Genomic DNA, 20,649 nt, shown 5'->3' with positions numbered 1-20,649 from the left:
AAATCAGAAGTGAATGTGTGTTTTAGCGAAATAATTTTAAGATGTGCTCAGTTAAATCTTGATTTTATTTAGTAAAGAGTAAGAGCTTTGCTGAATTTCTTTTGAGGAGAAAAGACAGCAAAGGCTTGGTTATAGAATTCTATTGAGATTAAGAAAGAGACTGATTTCTGTAGCTGCTGTTACATTCAGACATCCATAGTGCTTCACAAATTAAAAGGCCATCCAGTTATCCAACTCAAATGCTACCAGAACACCAGCATTGTCTGTATGCAGGACTGCCAGCAAGTACCCGTTACTGACCAGAAGTCGCATTACATATACTGTGTAATCAAAGACTTACAGCAGCAAATCTCTTTCATTCTGAGGCAGTGTTGATGCGGTAAAAATGAAGGTGTAGGATACTTGTACACCCTAGCGGGTGCAAATCAAAATAACACCTAGCAAAGACTCGGGGTACACAGCAACACCCCATCATCCTATCTTTGTTGACATTGCTATTTATTGTCACCAACAGAAGTTAGTACAGAAATCACAGGAGAGGCTACACTCACACCTGTGTGCATAAGCAGTATAGCTGTTATTCACACATCTTTTGTAAATAATATAATTCTACACACTATATGTATTTACATCTATATATATTTATATGTGTGTAAATCTGTGTGTGTGTGTGGATACTGGCAGCAGGAACAGACATGGTTAGTCACACAAACTAGAATTCAAAAGCTTAACACATTTGACACTCGTAGTATTTCTGAACAGACTTAACAATAGAGGAAATTGTTAAGCTGGGAAATGCCCAGCTTGAGCAGTAGTTTCTGCAGGTGGTTGACATCTCCTCGTACCCCTCCTGCCCACAGCTTCATTCTCATTTTTCTGGCTTCAGCCAGTCTTGCCATTTAATGTAACAACTTACCCAAGTCTCATGTGTTTTGTGACAGATCTACAAGATCTGCTGGAAGCTGTGAAAGAAAATAATTCTATCTAAAATTTACCTTATTTCTAGATCGTGAGAACAGAATATAGAAAATACCATGTTTGATAATACTAAACAGAGAAATGCAATAACTGTGATTCTAATAGCACTGGTAAATTTCTTTGTTAATGAATCCTGAATGTGCAAAGTAAAGATCCAAACCATTGAAAGCTTCTTTGAATATGTGTGATCTTAAACATAAATATTAGTTCAATATGTTTAATATTATCTCATAGAAACCTGTAAGGAGTTGTAGATTAAATTAATAATTTAGAGGAAATATTCTTAAAGTATATTCTCTTATTAGGATCTAAATCACTCCTGCATGATGGGAACACATTTTTTGCATCCGTAGGAATCAAAAAGACTGCTTCTAGATCAGATTTTGCAATGTGATTTTTTTTACTATTTCCTGTCTGTTCCAGAATAGAATTTATTCTGGAGAATATGGGCCATATCCATAGATTTTTTTTTTTATTATTATTTGTTAGATTTAAATAAGTATGTTTGTAAAGTAATGTGAAACAATTTATTACAGTATTTCTTCATTATTGTAAATCTGTTTCCCTAACTGCTGTTGTTTGTTTATTTTTAGAGAAACCTCAGATAATCTTTCAGTACCAAATCAGAAGGGATCATTTACTAATATCTCAGGTACTTAGTTTCTAAGAACATACAAACTGTTTCTGATTAAAAATTGTTTTACAAGAAAATACTGCTAGAACATAAAATTCAAAAGTATTACCATAGTCAGAGCATGAAAATGTTTCCCAGCAGTGCCACTTCCTCCTAGTCTCAAATGTTGTTCCAAGTGATCTAAATGTGAAATTTTCTCTAAACAAAGTGCTCAGAGCAATATACAGAACATTCCCCACATAAGCACTCATTGATGTAGTGATTTAGGAGGGGTGAAAAGCCAAAACCGATGAACATGTCCTAGCTGAGGAGAAATTAAACATCATCTTGATGAAAAATGACATGACCCGTGATTGTTACAGTGCTGAGACCCATGTATATTGACCTACTGTTCTACTAAGATTTTTTCTTCAAATGAAAATGCCTTTACATTTCTAGCTACAGATTTGCACTCCTTAGTCTGATATTATAAATTTGTATATAAAGAATAATATCAAGCATTCATTGTGTGGATAAAGTTTGACATTTTTGATAATTATTTTATGAAGTACTGATACAGTGTGTGGTGGTGGTTGTTACTTTCAAAGAAACAACCTCCCCCCCCCCCTTGCATAACAGGGAGAGAAAGAGGTGGCCATGCTTAACTTTATTCTTCTTTTGTGTGTGTATGTGTGTGTGCGTGTGTGTGTGATTACCATAAGTGGCAACTTAGATTTTGAAATAAGCCATTTCAAATTTTTATTCTTGTTATTTGGGTGAACTGGGGGCTGGGTTTTGTTTTTTTGTTTTGTTATTGACTCTGCTTTGGGACTAAGCATTAAACAGTTGCCTCATTCTTGTAATAGCTTTTCTTGGTTTGGTATTAGGCATGCTACATTCCTGTGTAAAATTCTGCAAGCCATTTGGAACCATTTATTAGTATCAGGGAACACTGATACAAAATATCATATTTCTTGGTCTTACCAACCAGTCCTTCAAAGTCATAAGTGAGCATCTGAGAATGCACATGCACGTATTTCACTATCCTATCTACTTGACTTGCTTTGGGGGTTTTTAGCAGCTTTTTGAACCCTTTACTATGCAGATCTTAGTTTATTAATATTAGTGAATTTTCTGTTTCTTGCTATTTCTCGTGTAAAGGAATGTAATCTAAAAATATATGTTTGCATTTTAGGTGTATTTGAATCACATGGAACTCTTGCGGTGCCTAATGTTAGTGTTATAGCTCCTGAAAAATTATCTGCCAGTGCCAGGCGTCGTCAAGAAATTCAGGTACACATACATTAAATAAGTATTAAGAGGTGATCCTTAGAAGTTAAGGAATGGTAAAATTCATATTTTCACTATCACATACCTTACAGATATACATCCTGTTTATTATTCATAAATATAAAGGAAGAAGTTCTTTACTGTAAGGGTGGTGAGGCACTGGAATGGGTTGCCCAGGGAAGTGTGAATGCTCCATCCCTGGTGGTGTTCAAGGCCAGGTTGGACAGAGCCTTGGGTGGCATGGTTTAGTGTGAGGTGTCCCTGCAGGGGGGTTGGGACTAGATGATCTTAAGGTCCTTTCCAGCCCTAACTATTCTGTGATTCTATAAAATAGACTATGAACAATACAAAAGCAAAGACCACCTTTTTACAACATTTTGGGTCTTGGGGATTGGCTGTGACATGGTTGCTCAGCCATCATTGTACATACGTATTAGAAATTTTATTTTTAGTAGGAACTATTTTTCTGGAATTTTTTTATTTTAGTAATTGCTGGAACATGTTAAAGATACAAGTTCGACATGCTGTTAATTTGTAATATGTATGTAACAGATACTTATGTATTTCATTATGCTGTCTCAAACTAATGGTCTAAAAAAATAGTAGATTTAAGCAAACAGCCCTACCTAAAATGTAATATTGTGATAACGTAGAAAAGATTAAATGATACTAGAAACAAATGTCAAGAGTTAGTCATTCATGGCTATTGGCTTCAAGATATTTAGAGTACATGGTAAAACATAACTGTAATCTTACCACCCTTTCAGCCCAAATGTGGGTGTGCAACAGAAAATCCTCCCTTATAAACAGTACTTGGAACCCAAATAAAGAAGTGGATGTTACTCTGAGCTTTGAGCTAAACAGACATATGTTTTCAGGGTTTTAATACACAAAAGCATCTTTCCAAGGTACAAAGACAATATAGTGCAAGGCTGCAGCTACATCTGTAAAGCACTACCTTTGCAGTATTGCTTGCTCTGGAAAAAAAGTGTTGCAAGGCATGACTGGTACCTTGGTTTGGCTTTCAAATGAATTATCCTTCAACTAGATACGATTCACTGTATCCAGTCACAGGTTCTGATGTTCCTCTGAAAAGTTATTTAACACGCAGAAACAGAAGGGAAGTTTTTACTACATACATGAGAATACACATTGTAACATGCAGTTCTGTCTGCTTTGGTACAGTATTACCAACTATTTAGTACCAGTATTATCAAGTGTTTACCACTGCTGAAGGAGTGGCTCATTCCCCGTCTCCTTCCTGTCTACTCATCAAGGATCATGGTGGAACTGTTACTGAAAATGATATTAAATGTGAATTTTAGCTTAAATATGATGTAGTTCTATATCTTGTGTTAGAAGCAGCCTCTTCTGTTAAAATAAGTGTTCCCTACCTGTGTCACAGAAGCAGTGTATTTTACTTTTGCCCATCTTTTGTTGCCAGGTGCAAACAAGACTTCAGACGTTCATTTCTAGCCTGCAACAGAAAACAAGTGAGATTGAGATTTTAGCAGTAAGTATTTGGCAGAAGCTTGAATTAATTTTAATTTCTTAATTGAATTGGATGATGCAGTTGCTGTCTGGATCTTTCCATAATGGAATCCATCATGAAGAACTTATTTAAATGCTTAAAACCTTGGTAAATTCTCAGTTCTACCAGCATGAGTGCTTCTTTGGGAACCAGAAGTCTGACTCCTTTCAGTATAGCTGAAATCTAGTTAGCAAACTGGTAAAAGAGCAACTGTATTGATTTCTTCATATTTTTACAGGTAGACCTGCCAAAAGCAACTATGATACACTTTTTATCATTAGAGGTAAGCAATTAAACATTGTCGTTAAAACTCTAATGGAACAATAGATGATAAATTCTGTTCATAATGAAGAGGACTGTAAAATTCTCCTATAAGTTTTTCTCCTCAAGGAGTTTGAATTAGGTTTTAAAACTTGTTAGAACTGTTTTTACCCAAGGAGCTTGTCTCAGGCTAGAAAAATGCTTTTGTCAAGTTACACGACAGCATGAGGAAGTCCTAAGCCGAAGCTCTGTTTTGGGGTTTTTTTGGGGGTGTTGTTGTTGTTGTTGTTTTTTTTTCCCCAAGAACAGTTAACTGAAATGAATCCTTACTGCTCATTTTCAGAAGACAATAAGCATTAACAGCAGTGTCAACATAGATGTCTCTTGAACCTGTTAATAAAGGAGGACCCAAAATACTGAGGCAGTTGCTTACAGTGGCTGAAATATCTTTTAATGAAGCCAAGATAAAAAGTTGATGTATCAACATTATACTGACACCTTCTAACAACTCAGAAACTGCTTGCTGAGGTGAAAAAAAGCCACCAAGGACAAAGCTCTTTTCTTTCCTCTAATGACAACCGTAGCTTTAAAGTCAGAAGGTCTAGAGTGAGATGGATGCCTCCCCAGCCCCCACAAAACAAAAGAATGGCATCCTACCTGGAAGTGCTTTCATACCTTTCATCTGCTCCTCTGAAGGAGTGTTTGTCTGATCATCAGATCCCAGTGCAAGGTTTGAAAATATTTTCAAAATACTTAGTTTATCCAGTCTGTCCAAATCATGGAGATAGTTTATCACCTTTTCCTTACCATAACCAGGCACGTGTACAGCTTGCATCATTCACTTTTGGCCACCCTTACACCACAGTTCTCACATTCTATCCAGCATTGTGAAACTGAGGGAGCCCTTTTCATTGCTTACACCTTTCTATTGCTAAACTACCTGTGCTAAGAAATTAGTGACCAGTTTCTTAGTACATTTAAAAACTCAAGATGCACATGTTCTTTATATGAATTTTGTTTTGAAACATGTTTAATTAAGGAGTGTTGACATTACACGGTGTTCAGAAGACTGAATCTTACTGGGAGAAGTGTTTCCTTCACAAGAGAATATGACTGTATCACAGATCCTTGTCAATTTTATTTTTAGTTTGATGGAGACAGACAAGCCTTTGATGTTACTGTGAGACAGCTGATGTCACGATGGCCAAAACAGAGATGTTCATACTTACAAGCAGTTTGTGATGAAATTTATAGTATCAAAGTGGAGAAGAGGTAAATTTGTTAAGCTCTTACATGTACATAAAATACCTCAATTTTTTCTGCCTTCAAACTTTACTTAAATAAGCTGCTCTTAGTTTGTCCTCCCCTTTCCCGCTCCCTGAGGAAGAAAGAAATATTTCCAAAACATGTATAGTTCCTTGAGTATGGGAAAATTTTACTGGCCATCTAATCCCCACTTGTGGTCAAATGGAAATTCTTGGACGTGTAAATTTTTTTTATTAGCCTTTTCAAGAAATTCTAAAATGTGTTCCCACTGTTACCTCACTTGCTGCTTTGTTCATAAAACCGAAGAGCAAACAATTGCATACAGTCAGGTATACTGTTGTTCTGTGGAAGTATACCTCTTTATATATACTATATAAATATATATATTTAATATACTGCAGAAGAACCCTCTTTTCTCATGGGAGGGACTCAGCTTGCCTTTCAAAATTCATTTAGTTCCTCCTGCTTTGAAGGAATACTGTGGGAGTCTGGCATAGCTGACAGACTTTAAGTAAACACGATGCATGCCCTCCCAACACCTGCAGTAAAGCCCATTTCTGTTTTCTAAGCATAAAACCATTCATGTTCAACTTGCAGTCTCCTTGTTGGGTTCTGGCAAGGCTGAAAAGAGTCTGACCACATCTTGTTTTAAGCCTCAAATTTGCATCTGTTGGCAGGTACCGGTACAGTTCACTGAGACCTGGGTATTTATGTCCTGTTATGGGTTTCATTTGCAATACATTTTCTTAAACCTATGTTCAGCTTGAAGATACTGCTTAACTTTTAAATGAGACCAAAACCAGATTTCGATTCTTTTTTCTTCAAGATGCCCCAAAATTGCTTATGTTTACCAAGGCAACTAATTATCATGTGAAACTTCGTTTTTTTTCTTCCTGTGGCTTCAAAGGCTGTGAGCAACAGAACCCAGTTATTACATCCAAATAGCATTCTATAATTTGGGGAAGTTTACTGGGTATGAATGTAACACAATCCCTGACAAAGTCTTCCTTTCCCATCTGATGCCTGCACAGAGTACCGCGTAGCCGTCGCCCTTCAGATCACTGAATGAAAACTGAGCAGGCTAAATGGAAAGAGAATGAAGGGGAAAATTGCAGCCATATCCAAAGGAACTAGAACTTCTTTTCTACTGCATCTTTGCTGTTAGCTTATTGCTGAGCTTTGCCATAGGTATTGTAGCTTTTGAAGCTGCAGTTCCAAAGTTTAAAACTTTTCTCTTTTCCTTCCCTCTGCAGGGTTCCTGCACTTATCCTGTACAGCTACCGAGATGAATACAAGGTTTTGTTTTAGTGCTTAAAGCATCATTTGTGGGATGCTTTTACTAACAAACAACAGCGTTTTGTCAAAAGAAGTTTCAAAAAGCTGCAATAATTTATGACAGGCAACTACTGCCTTTTTATGTGTCCTGACTGAATTTCATGTGTAATATAAACTTGTAAATTTATGTCACATAGTGGAAATAAAAGTTTTATAGGCAATTAAGGAGCAAGTCTGACTACAGCCACAGACATGTATTACCATGTCATTCTCATCCCTTATGCCACAAAAGAGATTATGAGCTGTGAATGTAAAATTTTTAATAGTTTCAGACTGGCTGTCAACATGCAACAGCAGCACTGAAATTCAGTTCAAGCATCAGAGAGGATGCGTTATCTTCTAACAAACTGTTTTGAACTTTCCTGGATAAGGGGTTTTATATAATAAAAGGTTTTGGCTACTGGGCCTTCTTGAGAAGTATACTGCAAGTTTTGTGGTGTGGGCTTTTTGAGCTGGTACAAGCCTGGCTGCTTACACTTGTCCTGCCTATACTTTTGCATTCAAATCAGGCAGCTGCTTTCAGGGAGGTGAAATAAGAACCGATACAGCAAAAGCTTGTTTCAGACCTAATGGACCTAAACCTAGGCCTTTTAAGAGAAGAAAAAGCCTGCACCTGCTAGAGGCATAACCAAAGTTCTGAACTACCTTTCTTCACATGGGTCATCAGATTAAGTTTGAAGGTCACAGTGATGATGGGAATCTTAAAATTATCTTCCTGAAGCTAAACTGTAACACAACTCCATCACAAACAATGAAGCGGAACAAATACGAAGATGAGTTACAGCAGCCATAGTTACCTATGCATTGTATTTCACAAAATACTTACAGAGTGAATATGCAGGAGTTAGAGATTTCTGCGAATACACTGGTGTTTCCCCTCCCTCCCCACCCGGTACCTTGTTTAAACAGCTTACTGCTGTTTCTTTCTTTAACTCAAATGATTTCCTTTACCACTGCAAGCTCACTGCATTAAGAACTACCTACTTAGGTTTCCTGCTCTCTTCTTGAAGATGAGAAAATTAAAATATGTAAAGAGATAACTTCAAAGACAAACCCAAGAACTTCTGAGACCTGTTAAAAGTTGTAGCAGCAATACATGAAGTAGCATCAGGAGAGTCAGTACTAAAGGCAAAGATAACTGTACCATCCCTAGCAATTCATCAAGACAAGTCACATCAGTCATTACAACCACATCCATTTCTCATTGTGTTTAATAGGAACAATTAAGTATTCACCTTTTACATCTGCTCATAGAAAGGAGCTACTTTGTAAGATGTAAAGTGTGGGGAAATTTAGATCCCCAAATATACAGCAGAATGAAGCTATAAAAAAGTATGGATGACATGAGCATTTTTAAGCCATGTCAGAAGTGAACATGATGCATAATCCTGCCCTCCCCGAGCCAGGGTGAGCACAGCTGGATCAGCACAGAGCAAAGGCACAGCTGCCTGGCTCTGCAAGAGCTCAAGCACCATGCTGGTTGCCTTAGGGGTATCATGTCCCTCAAAATAAGACAGAAACAGGAAAGTTGCTGTTCCTGGTAATATATTGGCACCCACTTTCCCTAGTACTGAGGCTTATCTATAAACCTGGGCCTCTGTAACTGAGATACCTGCTCCAGTCTTACTTTGGCTCCTGGTACATTTCTCTTCATCCCGTGTTACCCCTAAACAGGTTTTACACTGCCCACTTGTAAAATACAAAACAAACAGCAGTATAAGTACAAAGCTAGTTGGCAGATGAGCTATTTCAGTATAACCTTGTAGATACTCCTGCCATACAGCAAACCACAGAAAGTACTTTCTGCTCTTTCAGTTTAAACAAAAGTAATGAACACATCCCAGTATCCTGCTGGAAGGAAAGCCAAAGACAAGTGGTAACTCAAAAAGAAATGGACTTTGCTTTGAGCAAGGGTCAAGTCTGTTACAGTGATGGTAGGACATTCTTTCATCACTGCGTTGCTTTACTCTTCTTGTTTTTGCTTTTCTTGTCTTTTTTCTTCAACCCATCCATGTTAGCTCTCAGCAAATTTGAATACGCCTGAAATAAGAAGTGGAACCATTAAAAGAACAAGTGACAATATACTAGAAATAACATTGTACATATTGCTAATGGGGACACATATCTGCATTGTCTGACAGAAATCTTGCTTTTACACCCCACACTGGGAAAACTATTTCTAAATCAATGCAGAAAGTCAGATGAAACGCAATGGGATTTTTATTTTTGTAACAAATGCAGCTAGATGGGTAGTCTGAGGTTAATCTGCATGGCACCTCTGCACTGAGCCAACCCCTTCACAGCTGGCCAGTGCTGCCTACTGACCACTCCCCAGTAGCTACAGGAAAGGAAGATATAAGGCATACAAAACTTACCATCTGGAATTTATTTACTTCCTTGGAGCTCACCTACAAAATAAGGGTGGAGGTCAGCCACAAAACCACTGACTTCTATTAAAAACCAAATATCAGTACACGTTCACTCACCAAGTGACTAGCCTAGCAGCAATTAGATCAATGCACCGCATTCAGTGGTAAGTAGGCTCTATTAAAATGCCCTAGGACTTCACCAATTTAGAAAACTGAAAACACCCCTTACTCCATTAATAAAATTCCTCTGGAGGCCATTCGTCCCAAATCCATGTGTTTTCAAATGGAAAGTACATGAAGAAGTATTCTAAGGAAGGATTTATTTACTCATAGGGCCATAAAGATACGTTATTGCCCAGCTCCTCTCAAGATTTCTCAAAGTAACATTTTTCCTGAGTTACATCACAGAGGAGAGCTAAAGTCCGCTAAAGTTAAATACAAACAGCTCTGTGAAAAAATAAAATGCATGGTAAGCAAGATTAAGGCTTAAAAGAGTCTACCCATGCCCGTATTTCTTGCCAAGAAACAAGAATCCTTTTCCTAATGGTTCAGTCTGGTAACATTCAATTCTTTCATGGATTGTAAGAAGCTTCAGTAATTTCACTGAGGTCTACAGTAAACTACCTCTTTGTCATCTGAGGCTTGAGTGTAGGTGTGCAGGGCCCTTCTTCTCCTTGAGCCAAGCATCTGTCTACATACTGCAGACTCCATAACTGCCCTGCATCCTTCTGCCCATGTCTCTAGAAGCAGTTTCCCTGTTCCCTCCAAACGGATTCACCAACTCAAAACACAACAGCCAAGGTTGCTGAAAACAGTCCCTTTTCACTGTCCTGCAGTACCATTCTGAAGCAAAGTCCCACATACAGAACAAACGTATAAACTACTGTCCCATCTGTAATGCTGAGCGTAAGCACTAAGACTTCAGGTAAGCGCAACACTTCAGCATCCCAACATCAGCAATGTGTTTAGCTACCATATGGTTTCTCTGGAATTAAGAGGGTAGTTCTCATGAAATTCATGTAAAGACAAATTTCACTTACACAGGGCATTACATAAAGGACAGGTAGGGCTACTGATCTTTCTAACCCAAAACTGTCACTTACCACTGTGCTAATTTTCTTCTTTCCATCAGTTGCTCTTAGAAGACATTTATTGTCTGCTGGTTCAAAACTTTCTACATGGCCTTTGCGTGGTACTGGTTTTGTTCGGCCATCATCTGTATTGAAAGGCAGAGAACGTTTATTCTTATTTCACTAAAATCACTAGATGCCTCCTGATGTGAGACGTTAAAAACTGCTGCTGAGATCTGTAAAACACCTTAAAATCTAAGGCCATCTGAACTGACACTGCACAAATTTGTTCACAGAACCCTTCCTCTAACCCCAGAAGGATCTGTTCAATAAACTATATCTGCCAGGAAAAAAAGTGTAAATCATTCACAGAATGAATCACAGAATGGTTTGGGTTGGAAGGGACCTTTTATAGCTTACCCAGTTCCAACCCCCCAGCCACGTGCAGGCACACTTTCCATTAGACCAGGCTGCTCAAAGCCCCTGCTTCAGCAGCAGTATGTTTTAAATGCATGCCAAACCACAGCCTAGACACTCGATTTCTCAAGCAGTGCCAGCCAGCCAGAAACCAGAGAAACATGTACACACAAAGGCAACGCTATATTCTGCTTTCATAGAAGTCTACAGTTAATTTCCAATTATTACTAATAATTAGAAAGCCCCAGTATTTCCTGCAGTTTGAAACACAGTCTAACTTCAAGGTTATCAGTACTGCAGCTAGGATGATTGATTTGTCCATAGGACTCCTCTTGTATTGAGATACTCTGAATTACAGCTGTACCCTTTAAAATATGCTAACCACACCAGGTTTGATTTAGAGGCACACCTCTTCAACCCAGTAACGGACCCGGAACTTACATTTCTTCAGCGTTATGAAAACACTCCCCGATGTCCTGCACTTCTGGAAGAGCCTGGTCAGCTCCGTCAAGAACTGCAAGAGACAGACCGCATCCTTGGCGGGAGTCCACCACATGGGCCTTCACTCCTCCTCCCTCACCCCCGTGGAGCAGCCGCTGCCCCTCTCCGCCGGCGCCGTTCGCACAGGCCGGGCCCTTCCAGCCCCCCCCGAAACAAGCACCGAAGGAGGGAGAACTCCCGCTTCTCCTTCCCCACGACTTCAGCCAGGGACAGCACAGCCCTAGGTTCTCATCCCGGAAAGCAACCTCTAACCCCCCCCACCTACCGCGGGCCCAGGGCTTCCGTCCCCACCACCCCCTCCCTAGGTACCAGGTACAACGACCCTAACCCTAACCCCACCGCCGGTTCCATGCCGCCGGGGCGGGCGAGGGCACGGCGCTGCGCGGGCCCGGCACACCCCGGGGCTCTGAGGAGCCTCTCTGCGGAGGCTCCCTCCCTCCTTCCTTCCCTCCGTCCCTCGGTCGCCCCGCAGCGGGTGCGAGGCCGAGGCCACCCCACCTGCTCGCTCTCCAGCAGCACCATCCTCCGCCAACACCGCCCGGAAGCACCCCGCACTCGCGCGCACTCACCCGCCAGCGCACGCGCAGCCACGGCAGGAGGCGGGGCCGCGCACGCGGAGAGGAGCGCCACGTCAGCCCGGCGCGCTGACGTCGTGCGCGCCTCAGCTCACCTCGCCTCGCCTCAGCTCACCGTGCTCTCCCGCAGGAGGGGCCGGTCAGGCGGGGGAGTGGTTGCGGGATTGCGGGGCTGTGCTCTGGTGATCGGGCGGTCACCGCCCATAGCATGCACCGTTCTCTCGTTACATGTTCCGCGGGCAAACGGCTCCTGCGCTCCCAGCCGTGGGGAGTGGCACCGAGCGCTTAGCACCCCCCGTTAGGTGGAGCGCCCCCCGGCAGGCCTGAGCTCGGGGCTCGGAGCGTAGGCCGGGTGCGCCCGCGGGTGGTGGCGGTGGCGGTGGCGGTGGCGGTGGCCGTGGCCTGCGGCTGGGCGAGGCGAGGCGAGGCGAGGGGAGGGAGGTGGTAAGGTAGTTCTGGCTGCCGGCGCAGTGCTGAGGTGGCTGGTGTAAAGGGTCCTGGCCTGGTGACCGGCTGAGGGCTCGGGGGTGATGAACACCCCTGGATTTGTACAAGGAACCGCTAAGAGCAAACCGGCACCTGGGCGCGGGGAAGGAGTCATTTCACATCTGCAATACTCGAAACTCCTGAGGGGCAGGTTGTGGAAGGGGGGAGGTTTTCTGTCAGGTCCAGGTTAGTTGATCTGGGAACACAGGGAAGCCGCATTTGAGTTAGGAAAACCAGTTTCTCAGTAGGAACGCTCATTTATTTTATCTCCATGGAGCCAACAGAAGTGGAACTTACATACAGATAAAAGGGGAAAACTGCTCACAGGCTGATAGGTGCCTGAGCCCCTGAGGAATTAACTCGTACTGCTCATTCAAGAGCTCGGGACTGCATTCTAGACAGAACTGAAATGCCTTCCTGCGTTACCTTTCTCATGGTGGGGTGTTGTTTAACTTATAAAACAATCCCTCATAATCAGTCTGGCCATTCTAAAAGTCCTTTTCAGTTTACAATCATTTGGTGCCCTTCTGCAAGCTAAACAAGAGGCAGTAGAGGGTGCTGTGATTGCACACACAGAAACGAAATTGCCTAAAGTACAAGGAAACATACCCATGGAGCAGGTCATCACAGCACGGCCACGGTTTATCAAAATCTATCCGTTTATTAAATTAACTCTTTTATGTTGGAGTCTTCGGAAGTGTAGAGATCCACCACTGCCTTTCCCTCACTGTGGATGATATTCTCCTAATATTTTTGCACTTTAATTACTTGCAGTTGAGGAGGGAAAACTTAAGAATAAAATTCATTGTTTCTTGTAGCATTAAAAATCCCATAAAAACTGAAGCAAGGAATATGTGTTGTTTCAGTCTCCTGAAAACGGGCTTTCTAAGTGCTCATTAGTGCTGCGGTCCGAAGCACTGACAGGCCAAAAGCTTTGTGAAGTTGAAAGTGGCGGTCCCTGCTCTGGACAGCTTACAGTGAGTGTCCACAAGATGCAAGGAGTCACTGCTGATACGTGCTTCCTCTAACACTGCCCGTTTGCAGGAGCAGTCATAAAAAACTCCTAGAGTTGTTTTGTCAGAAATCAGAGCAGGGCTGTGTGTTCAGGAGAGCTCTGAATGAGTTCAGTGCAACAGCATTGCAGATCTTTATAGGCAACCTGTGAAAGAAGAGCAGAACTAGAAAAACAATTGCAACATGCTCCCCCTTGGAAACTATGATGGTCACAGACACAAGAAGGCAGGGAAGATAGGTGGTCTTGTAGCTGAAACACAGGGACTACAGCTCTCATCTGAATTCTGACCCTTGAATTCACCCAAGGAGTCTTGTGTTGCCTTGAACCTATCTCATAACTTCCCTGTACCACAACAGCTCCTCTTTCTTGAAGGTGGAGAAAGATGTGTAGTTATTCTCTGTACCTTGTACACAACAAAAAGCAGTGCCTGTGGGATGGAGTTTCACCTTTTGCACAAAAATCTCAGCCCACTGTTAGGAGGCACTTCTGCTGCTGAGGCATGCCTTTGGTACGCTGTGGACATAGTTGTGCCCACCTTAACCTAGCTGAGGCATCAGTAGCAGTGCAGCTATGGCATCGGAGACTGTACAAAGATAGCGGGCATCTACCTACATGAATAGGTAGATCTCTTGCAGGAACCTGTAACACCAAAGCTTCTGGATCTGCTGCATGCTGGGAGACAAAAGGAAAACTACTGTGAAGAACTCCAGAGAGTTGCATGAAGTTTACATTTTACAAATATGTTGTTTTATCAGCAATTATTCTGAAAATATATGTTTCTCACTGCTAATAAAAGAAGTGGCTCAACTGAATTCCTGAATTTCTTTCCACAAGGAAGAAGGAGGATTTTTTTTTTTTTTTTAATGTGTGTGTTAGCTTATCTTCCTGATCTTGAAGTTGCTTTTCAAGCCAGAATGTCACAATTTAACTGAGGGAGAAGCCTTCACCACAACTTGCAAACAAGGTGAAAATGGAATATTTTTAATGATTCATTTTCCAAAAAATAGATGGAACAGGGGAATGCTGACATTGCTTTACTTTTGCCAAAGGCTGCCAACACTCAGAAGGAATAAGCTATTCAGCTGGTGAAAAAGTGCTGAACTAACACTGAAGGAGCTAAAGGGATACTCCCAATCATGATGTACTTGCTTGTCACTCTATCCCCTGCCCCAGTCTAATGCCTTCCCCCTCACCTCCTGCCCTCTAGGAATAAAAAAAAAAAAAAAAAGAAAAGACAGGTTGGATTAAAACAGTAGCAGGAGGAATTGGTGGATCCTGAGATTTGGCAGGGGTATAAGTATTTTGTAACCCGATCTGTCATGTGACTAAAGCCAGGCAATAAAAGTAAGTCTCCCACCAGCCCTCCTGTTTGCTCAACTTTATTATACGGTGTCAGTCGAGAACTACTTTTTTTTTGGCAAAAATTTAGCAAATGAAGCCACCTGAATCATTAAATCCTGAAGGAAATCTGGCAGAGAACTGGAGGAGGTTGTTGCTGTGCTTCCAAGTTTTCCTGGAAGCAAGCATATACTGAAGAGAAACAGAGAAGGTGAAACCTTCTCCTCTCCTAAATGTGGTGTAGGAGGGGCAGGAAGGAGAAAAACAAAATTATTAGAAGTCAGTTAAATTCTTAATCAACCTTAGTAGAGATTGGCAAGCATCTATTTGAATTAGCTAGAAAAAGATTACTTCTCATTATGGACTACCACAGGCACACACATTCAGCTGCTTCACACCACGGTGAGCAGAAATGTTATACTGCAAATTACAGTTTGCTCACCACAGTGCTCAAGATGAGTTAATAACAGATAATGGCCAACAATTCACAAGTGGATCATTCTGGTTAGTCTCTTTGATCTGTAAGTTCAAGCATACCACGTCAAAGTATAGCTATGCACAGGAAAAAGAGTCAGTGTTACAGCAAAACCCCAGTATCAGCCCTTCTCCCCTCTCTTCCCCCCAGAAACCCCCTTTTACAAGTCTATCATTAGCACTGTAAAAACAGAGATGCACACCTCACTGCTTTACTGGCCTCACCAGATCTGAGATTAATGAGCAAAGGAAAAGCCTTCAAGAGCCAACATTTAACAGCATCTGCTTGGGCAGAAAGACTGTTAACCCCAGAATAGCTACCAAATCCTCCCCAATCTCTGTGCCAGCGAAGTAAAGAAGAAAAGTTTTAACAAGAGCAATGAACATTTGTTACTATTCTTTTTTACAGTATTAGGTGGATTTCCAGCAAAGCAATTAGCAGGTTACATGGGTACAGGTGAATGTCAGTCCCAAGATCAGGTCTTAACCTTCTTTGTAAGTGGCACTTGGGACAAGAAATAAAGGATGTGCAAGGGGACGGTGATCAGTGATCTGTCGAACAAGGTAGATACAGAGGTACAAAGCAGTGTTACTTACCTGGTCAGCCAGGAGCCATGAAAAAGAGAGAGATTCTGAATATCTTATTGATTCAGACGGGGAACTAAATAAGGCATTTTAGAAAGATCTTTCTGAGACCAGGAAGTGTCACTAGAAAGCTGCTCAGCCCCTGGTGAGAAGGCCAATTTCCAAAGAGAAGCTCTTCGCAAGAAATCATAGGTGTTCTTTCATGTCTTAGGAACCAGTTTATGTACCCTTAGTTCATTCCTAAACATTTCTGTTCACCTTAGTGCATTCTTCCTCTTTTATCCAATATTATGTTTTATTTACACAAAATGAGTCTCAAAGATAGGTTAAGTGTAACCTTGAGTTCAACAGGCACTTTTGTTGTGTAACAGCAATGTTAATGTGATTTATATTTTGCGAGGGATAGACAAGGAAATAGATATAGATATGTTTGCTCAACTCTGATTGTCCTGGCTTCAGCAGTAGCAGTCATTTTTTCTCCTTCTTAGTACCTGGTGCAGTGCTGTGTTTTTTGACTTTCAGCAATAGCACCACATTACTATTGTAGTGCAAACCAAAGCCTATCTGGCACAAGTCACAAAAAGATTGTTTGTTGGAAAAGAGCTTCATGGTTTTGAAGTACCGTCCTGATTTTATAAAGCTTCTCTGTCAAGGAAGATAAGGGACGTATATTTACCATACTGTTAAGTGTCTCACACGTGCTCAAATGGTTTTGTGACAAGTCCCCTTCCCATAAAAAAAAAAAAAAGTGGGGAAAAAAAATAAAGGCCAATAGAAAGCACAGATGCAGAGTTGGTCATCTGTACAAGTGATGGTGTCGTCTGTGCTCTCTAGGGAAACCCTGTGGCACAGCTCACCCTGGGGAGCAGACGCACTGCATCCCCGCAGTGACATGTATGTAATGAATCCATGAATGATGCTGTAGTGTGTGACACACTTCTGGGGCAGTGAATTAAAGAGACAATTCAGATGACTCCCAGAGTATGAGGAAGGGCCTAAGGAGAAGAAGCAACACGTCACCATATGTGTTTACTTTTGACAGGGCAAACAAACCACAGTCTCACAAACCTCCAAAACCAATGCAAAACACTGCAGTAAAAGTCAGATAGGAAAAGAGATACGCAGTATGGGCATCCACACTGTTTTGAAGGTACACTTGCCCCATAACTTTCAGTTGCACGCAGAGCAGAGGGAAGTGTAAGAACAGCCTGTTCTGAAGGAGTGCACCTCTGAGGTGACACAGCTGAGCTGTCCTGTCCTGTCCTGTCCTTACCACCACTCTCCTCCAGCAGCCTCTCCTATTTTCGGTCAGCAGCTTCCTGCTGCCACTGCTGGGAAAAGACACTGCAGTGTACACACATACACCAACTAGAGACTGCATGGCTGAGAGTGTGCCAGAATGAGTCTTTACAAGTGACCTAGCAATAGCATCGGGTTTGAGTCCAGACAAATGAGACACTCACATGGAAACAAACAAAATGTATCAGAATGTGCTCTATCCTTACAACCCAGGGATGTCTGCTGCGGCCGAACTCCCACTGTGTATCTTCTCCATGTCCAAAATTATAGTATCTCGGTACCTCATATTATTTATTACTCCTGAAACTAATTTTGCCTCACATATTTTTTAGGGTTACAGGGCTACTCAAATGGCTGATCGTTGTCTTTGAACCAGGAGTAAGTTTTGCAAGGCATTCAGGCATGTTCCCTCTACTTCAGGGTATGAACTCCCACATAAGGAACTCAAAGACTGTCTGAAAATAAACCACCAAATTATTCTTCCTTGTGACCCCACTGGCATCCATACAGCCATAGTGGTATACAGGAGGTTAGAGTTTGAGAGCTGTTAACATAACTCTGTCTTTGGAGCTGTAAACTATAAACCACAAATTCATCGGGGTTAAAACTTTGCTATCATCTTGAAACCGATTTTGTGATACGAGCTTTCAGTGTGGTTTCAGTGGGTCTTTGTAAGGCATCTGTGAACTCCAGTGGTGCAGGATCAGGCCTACACAACATAATGCACCTTCTGGGTACTCTAGAAATTGTATTTACCAAACCTCAAAGCTCATCTCTCCAGCAAGAAGAGGGTATATAGTTACCACTTCATTTTGTATGGCAGATTTCTAAGCAGACACAAAATGTCTGGTTACGAGCTGTGCAAAGCATCAGGGAGGGAATTAAGTTGAAGCTCAAGAATAATGAGGTGACAGAGATTGGGTTGAGCATCATTTCTTTCACATCAATGTGTCCTACTTTCAGAAACACAGAAATGCAGTTGTGAAAAATTTCCACCAGACGTTCCCAGTGAGGTTACAGGATTTGGGTTTTTTTTCTATGTTACGTATTTAAGAGACAGAATGAAGAATATCACACCATGTTAAAAAAAAATAAAAAAATAAAAATCAAACCCAAAGCAAGTCAGTGGAATTCTAGGTCAGCAGAATGTCACCAGGGAGGACAACATTGCCCTTGATATCAGAGAACACCAGTGGGTGTATAATTAGAAAAAGAGCCACAAGGTCTTTGCTATCCTCCATTTGCAGTCTCCTCAGAATGACAGAAACCCAAGCAGCATATATTCTCTTGATACCGTGGGGTGTTGCTGTCAGGAAGAAAAGGGTCACCTACCACCTCACTAGCACTGTTTCCTGACTCTGCTGAGGCTACCCAGGACTGCCAAGGCCTGGCTGGACTTCCGAAATTTAAGGATCACAACACAAGCTGCAGTGCCTGTAAAACAATAGTTTCTTCACAGCTTGAGTGAGGATGTCTGATACAAGAGCTGCACAGCAAAACAAAGGGACAAGTTTGTTGTTGTCACTACCAGATGAGTGAGGTGACAGAGATTGGCTTAGATGTTATTGCTCTCACTTCCGCAAACCCTAATTTAGGAAAAACAGGACAGTTTTGACAGTTACCACCAGGTATTTCCAGTATGGCTCCCTTCTTGTAGGAGCCGCTAAGCATACTTGCTTATTCAAGCTTTCCTGGTATTTCTTGTTCTTTCCTAATGCTCCTCCAAATGTCCAGACACTTTCTAGGAACAGGGTGGTGTGGGGAGGCCACTCTACAGCCAGCAGCTGCCATGGGATTTCTGGGTCAGCGGCTGGAGGAAGCAGTTTCCTGTTTTGCTGGTGCTCAATGCCACTTAACAATAGGGGGAAAGCAAAAACTGCAGGATCTAAGCATTGCAAAACTGTTTTCTACATGAGCTGTCCGCCTCCCTCCCCGCTCTGCCCCAGCCACCCTCAACCTTACAGGCCGCTCTGGTTCATGGACAACAATGGAAGAGAGGAGGCAGAGACACTTGAGGCTGATGTGACAAGGGCTCGAAGGTACCTCTGCCATATAAACAGCTTGGACCCCTTGGCAGCAAGTCTGAAACAACAGGGTGAGTATTCCTAGTTTCTATTTTTCTTCCTGCCTCCTGTGAGAGAGAATATGAGATCCACGTGCAGTGCTTCTGCAGCATCAGTGTCAGGAAGAGTCACTCATGCCTTCTTACGACACCTAAAGCATCTCTTGTGTCCTAGTAGGTGGTTTTCAGCACCACCCTGAGACAAGCATTTCCAGCAGTGGTCAGTTCATTAGGGCAGGGACAGAACTGGCAGAGACTCCTCTCTCTGCCTTTCTGAAAAACATCCTTCTCTAATGGTATGCTTCATGCCAAACCTTTAATCCACTTTTATCAGCTCACACAGTGCTCTTACTCTCCTACTGTCCTCCTACTGCCTACATACTCGGGCAACATTGCTTGCTACAATGCCAGAGTTCAGCTGTCATGATTCCCAGCCATATCCAAATCCTGCCTCACTTACTGGCCTTGTTTTTTCAAAAGCATCTTCTGAGATTAAGGGTTGCAGCGGGTAGCTCTGTAAAGTAGATTAAACTAAGCATTGTAACTGGGACTGGAGACGCTCAGAAACAGGAAACACAAGTACACAAACTGTAATCTGAGTTTGTTGCTATCCCTGTCTCTTTATTTCAGGCTCCCTCTCTGTTTCTGAATACGTGTTCTTTTCAAAGGCACACAGAGAAGCAGACAGCAGACAGGAGCCCCAGGCAGATTGGAAGTCACAGGCTCTTTGTTAGTGCTCAGGCTATAGAAATCCCAGGTGAGTCACCCGTACTTGCAGTAGCAGGTAACCCAGCCATTTCCAATCAAGCTCACAGAGCCTTAAACATAACACTGCCAAAGAAATTCTCAGAAGCAATGCAGGTATCCCTTTGTTATTGTCTGTAGCCTTAAAAACCTGTGACAATTGAGTCCTACACCTTTTAAAGTTTGGGAGTGGCATTACTTGAAGATACGGCATGCAGGTATTGCACTAGGTTTACAGAATGCTGTGCCAGAAACCTCCACACTGAATGATGAATGATTTATTTTGTAAACTTATTTGGGGTTTGTGGGTTTGGGTGTTTTTTTTTTTTGGGGGTGGGGTGGGTGTTTGTTGTTTTGTTTGGTTGTTGTTGTTTGGTTGGTTTGGGTTTTTTTTGTTTCTGGTTTTTGATTGGTTTGTTTCATTTTGAGGGAAAATTCAC

At 41.8% G+C, this 20,649-nt stretch overlaps 2 protein-coding genes across 4 annotated transcripts in view; one reads left to right on the top strand and one right to left on the bottom strand.

Annotated features, from left to right (window-relative positions):
- The window catches only part of EIF2AK4 (eukaryotic translation initiation factor 2 alpha kinase 4), a 38,315-nt gene extending 30,624 nt beyond the window's left edge, over positions 1–7,691 (top strand). The window contains exons 34-39 of one of the 3 annotated variants that reach the window (XM_062619297.1): positions 1,572–1,630; positions 2,787–2,884; positions 4,326–4,394; positions 4,651–4,695; positions 5,821–5,945; positions 7,193–7,691. In XM_062619297.1, coding sequence (XP_062475281.1) covers positions 1,572–1,630; positions 2,787–2,884; positions 4,326–4,394; positions 4,651–4,695; positions 5,821–5,945; positions 7,193–7,247 — 451 coding nt within the window. In that variant the 3' untranslated portion in view covers positions 7,248–7,691. Of the gene's footprint in view, positions 1–1,571; positions 1,631–2,786; positions 2,885–4,325; positions 4,395–4,650; positions 4,696–5,820; positions 5,946–7,192 lie in introns of those variants that run through there. The other 2 variants (XM_062619298.1, XR_009964938.1) reach the window with 2 other exon arrangements.
- A 776-nt stretch (positions 7,692–8,467) lies between these two features.
- On the bottom strand, positions 8,468–12,285 carry SRP14 (signal recognition particle 14). Its single transcript, XM_062619299.1, has 5 exons — positions 12,130–12,285; positions 11,572–11,644; positions 10,747–10,859; positions 9,650–9,682; positions 8,468–9,314 (listed from the first exon to the last, which is right to left on the bottom strand). The coding sequence occupies exons 1-5, from the start codon at positions 12,151–12,153 to the stop codon at positions 9,225–9,227; spliced, it is 333 nt and encodes a 110-aa protein (XP_062475283.1). The 5' UTR covers positions 12,154–12,285; the 3' UTR covers positions 8,468–9,224.
- Between the last annotated feature and the right edge of the window lie 8,364 nt (positions 12,286–20,649).

Source organism: Pezoporus occidentalis, unplaced genomic scaffold, assembly GCF_034315485.1.
Source record: "Pezoporus occidentalis ecotype Australia unplaced genomic scaffold, CSIRO_AGI_Poc_V1 ctg21, whole genome shotgun sequence".
Taxonomy (NCBI): domain Eukaryota; kingdom Metazoa; phylum Chordata; class Aves; order Psittaciformes; family Psittacidae; genus Pezoporus; species Pezoporus occidentalis.
Note: the sequence above shows the minus strand (reverse complement) of the source record. Positions and strands in the feature narration are given on the sequence as shown.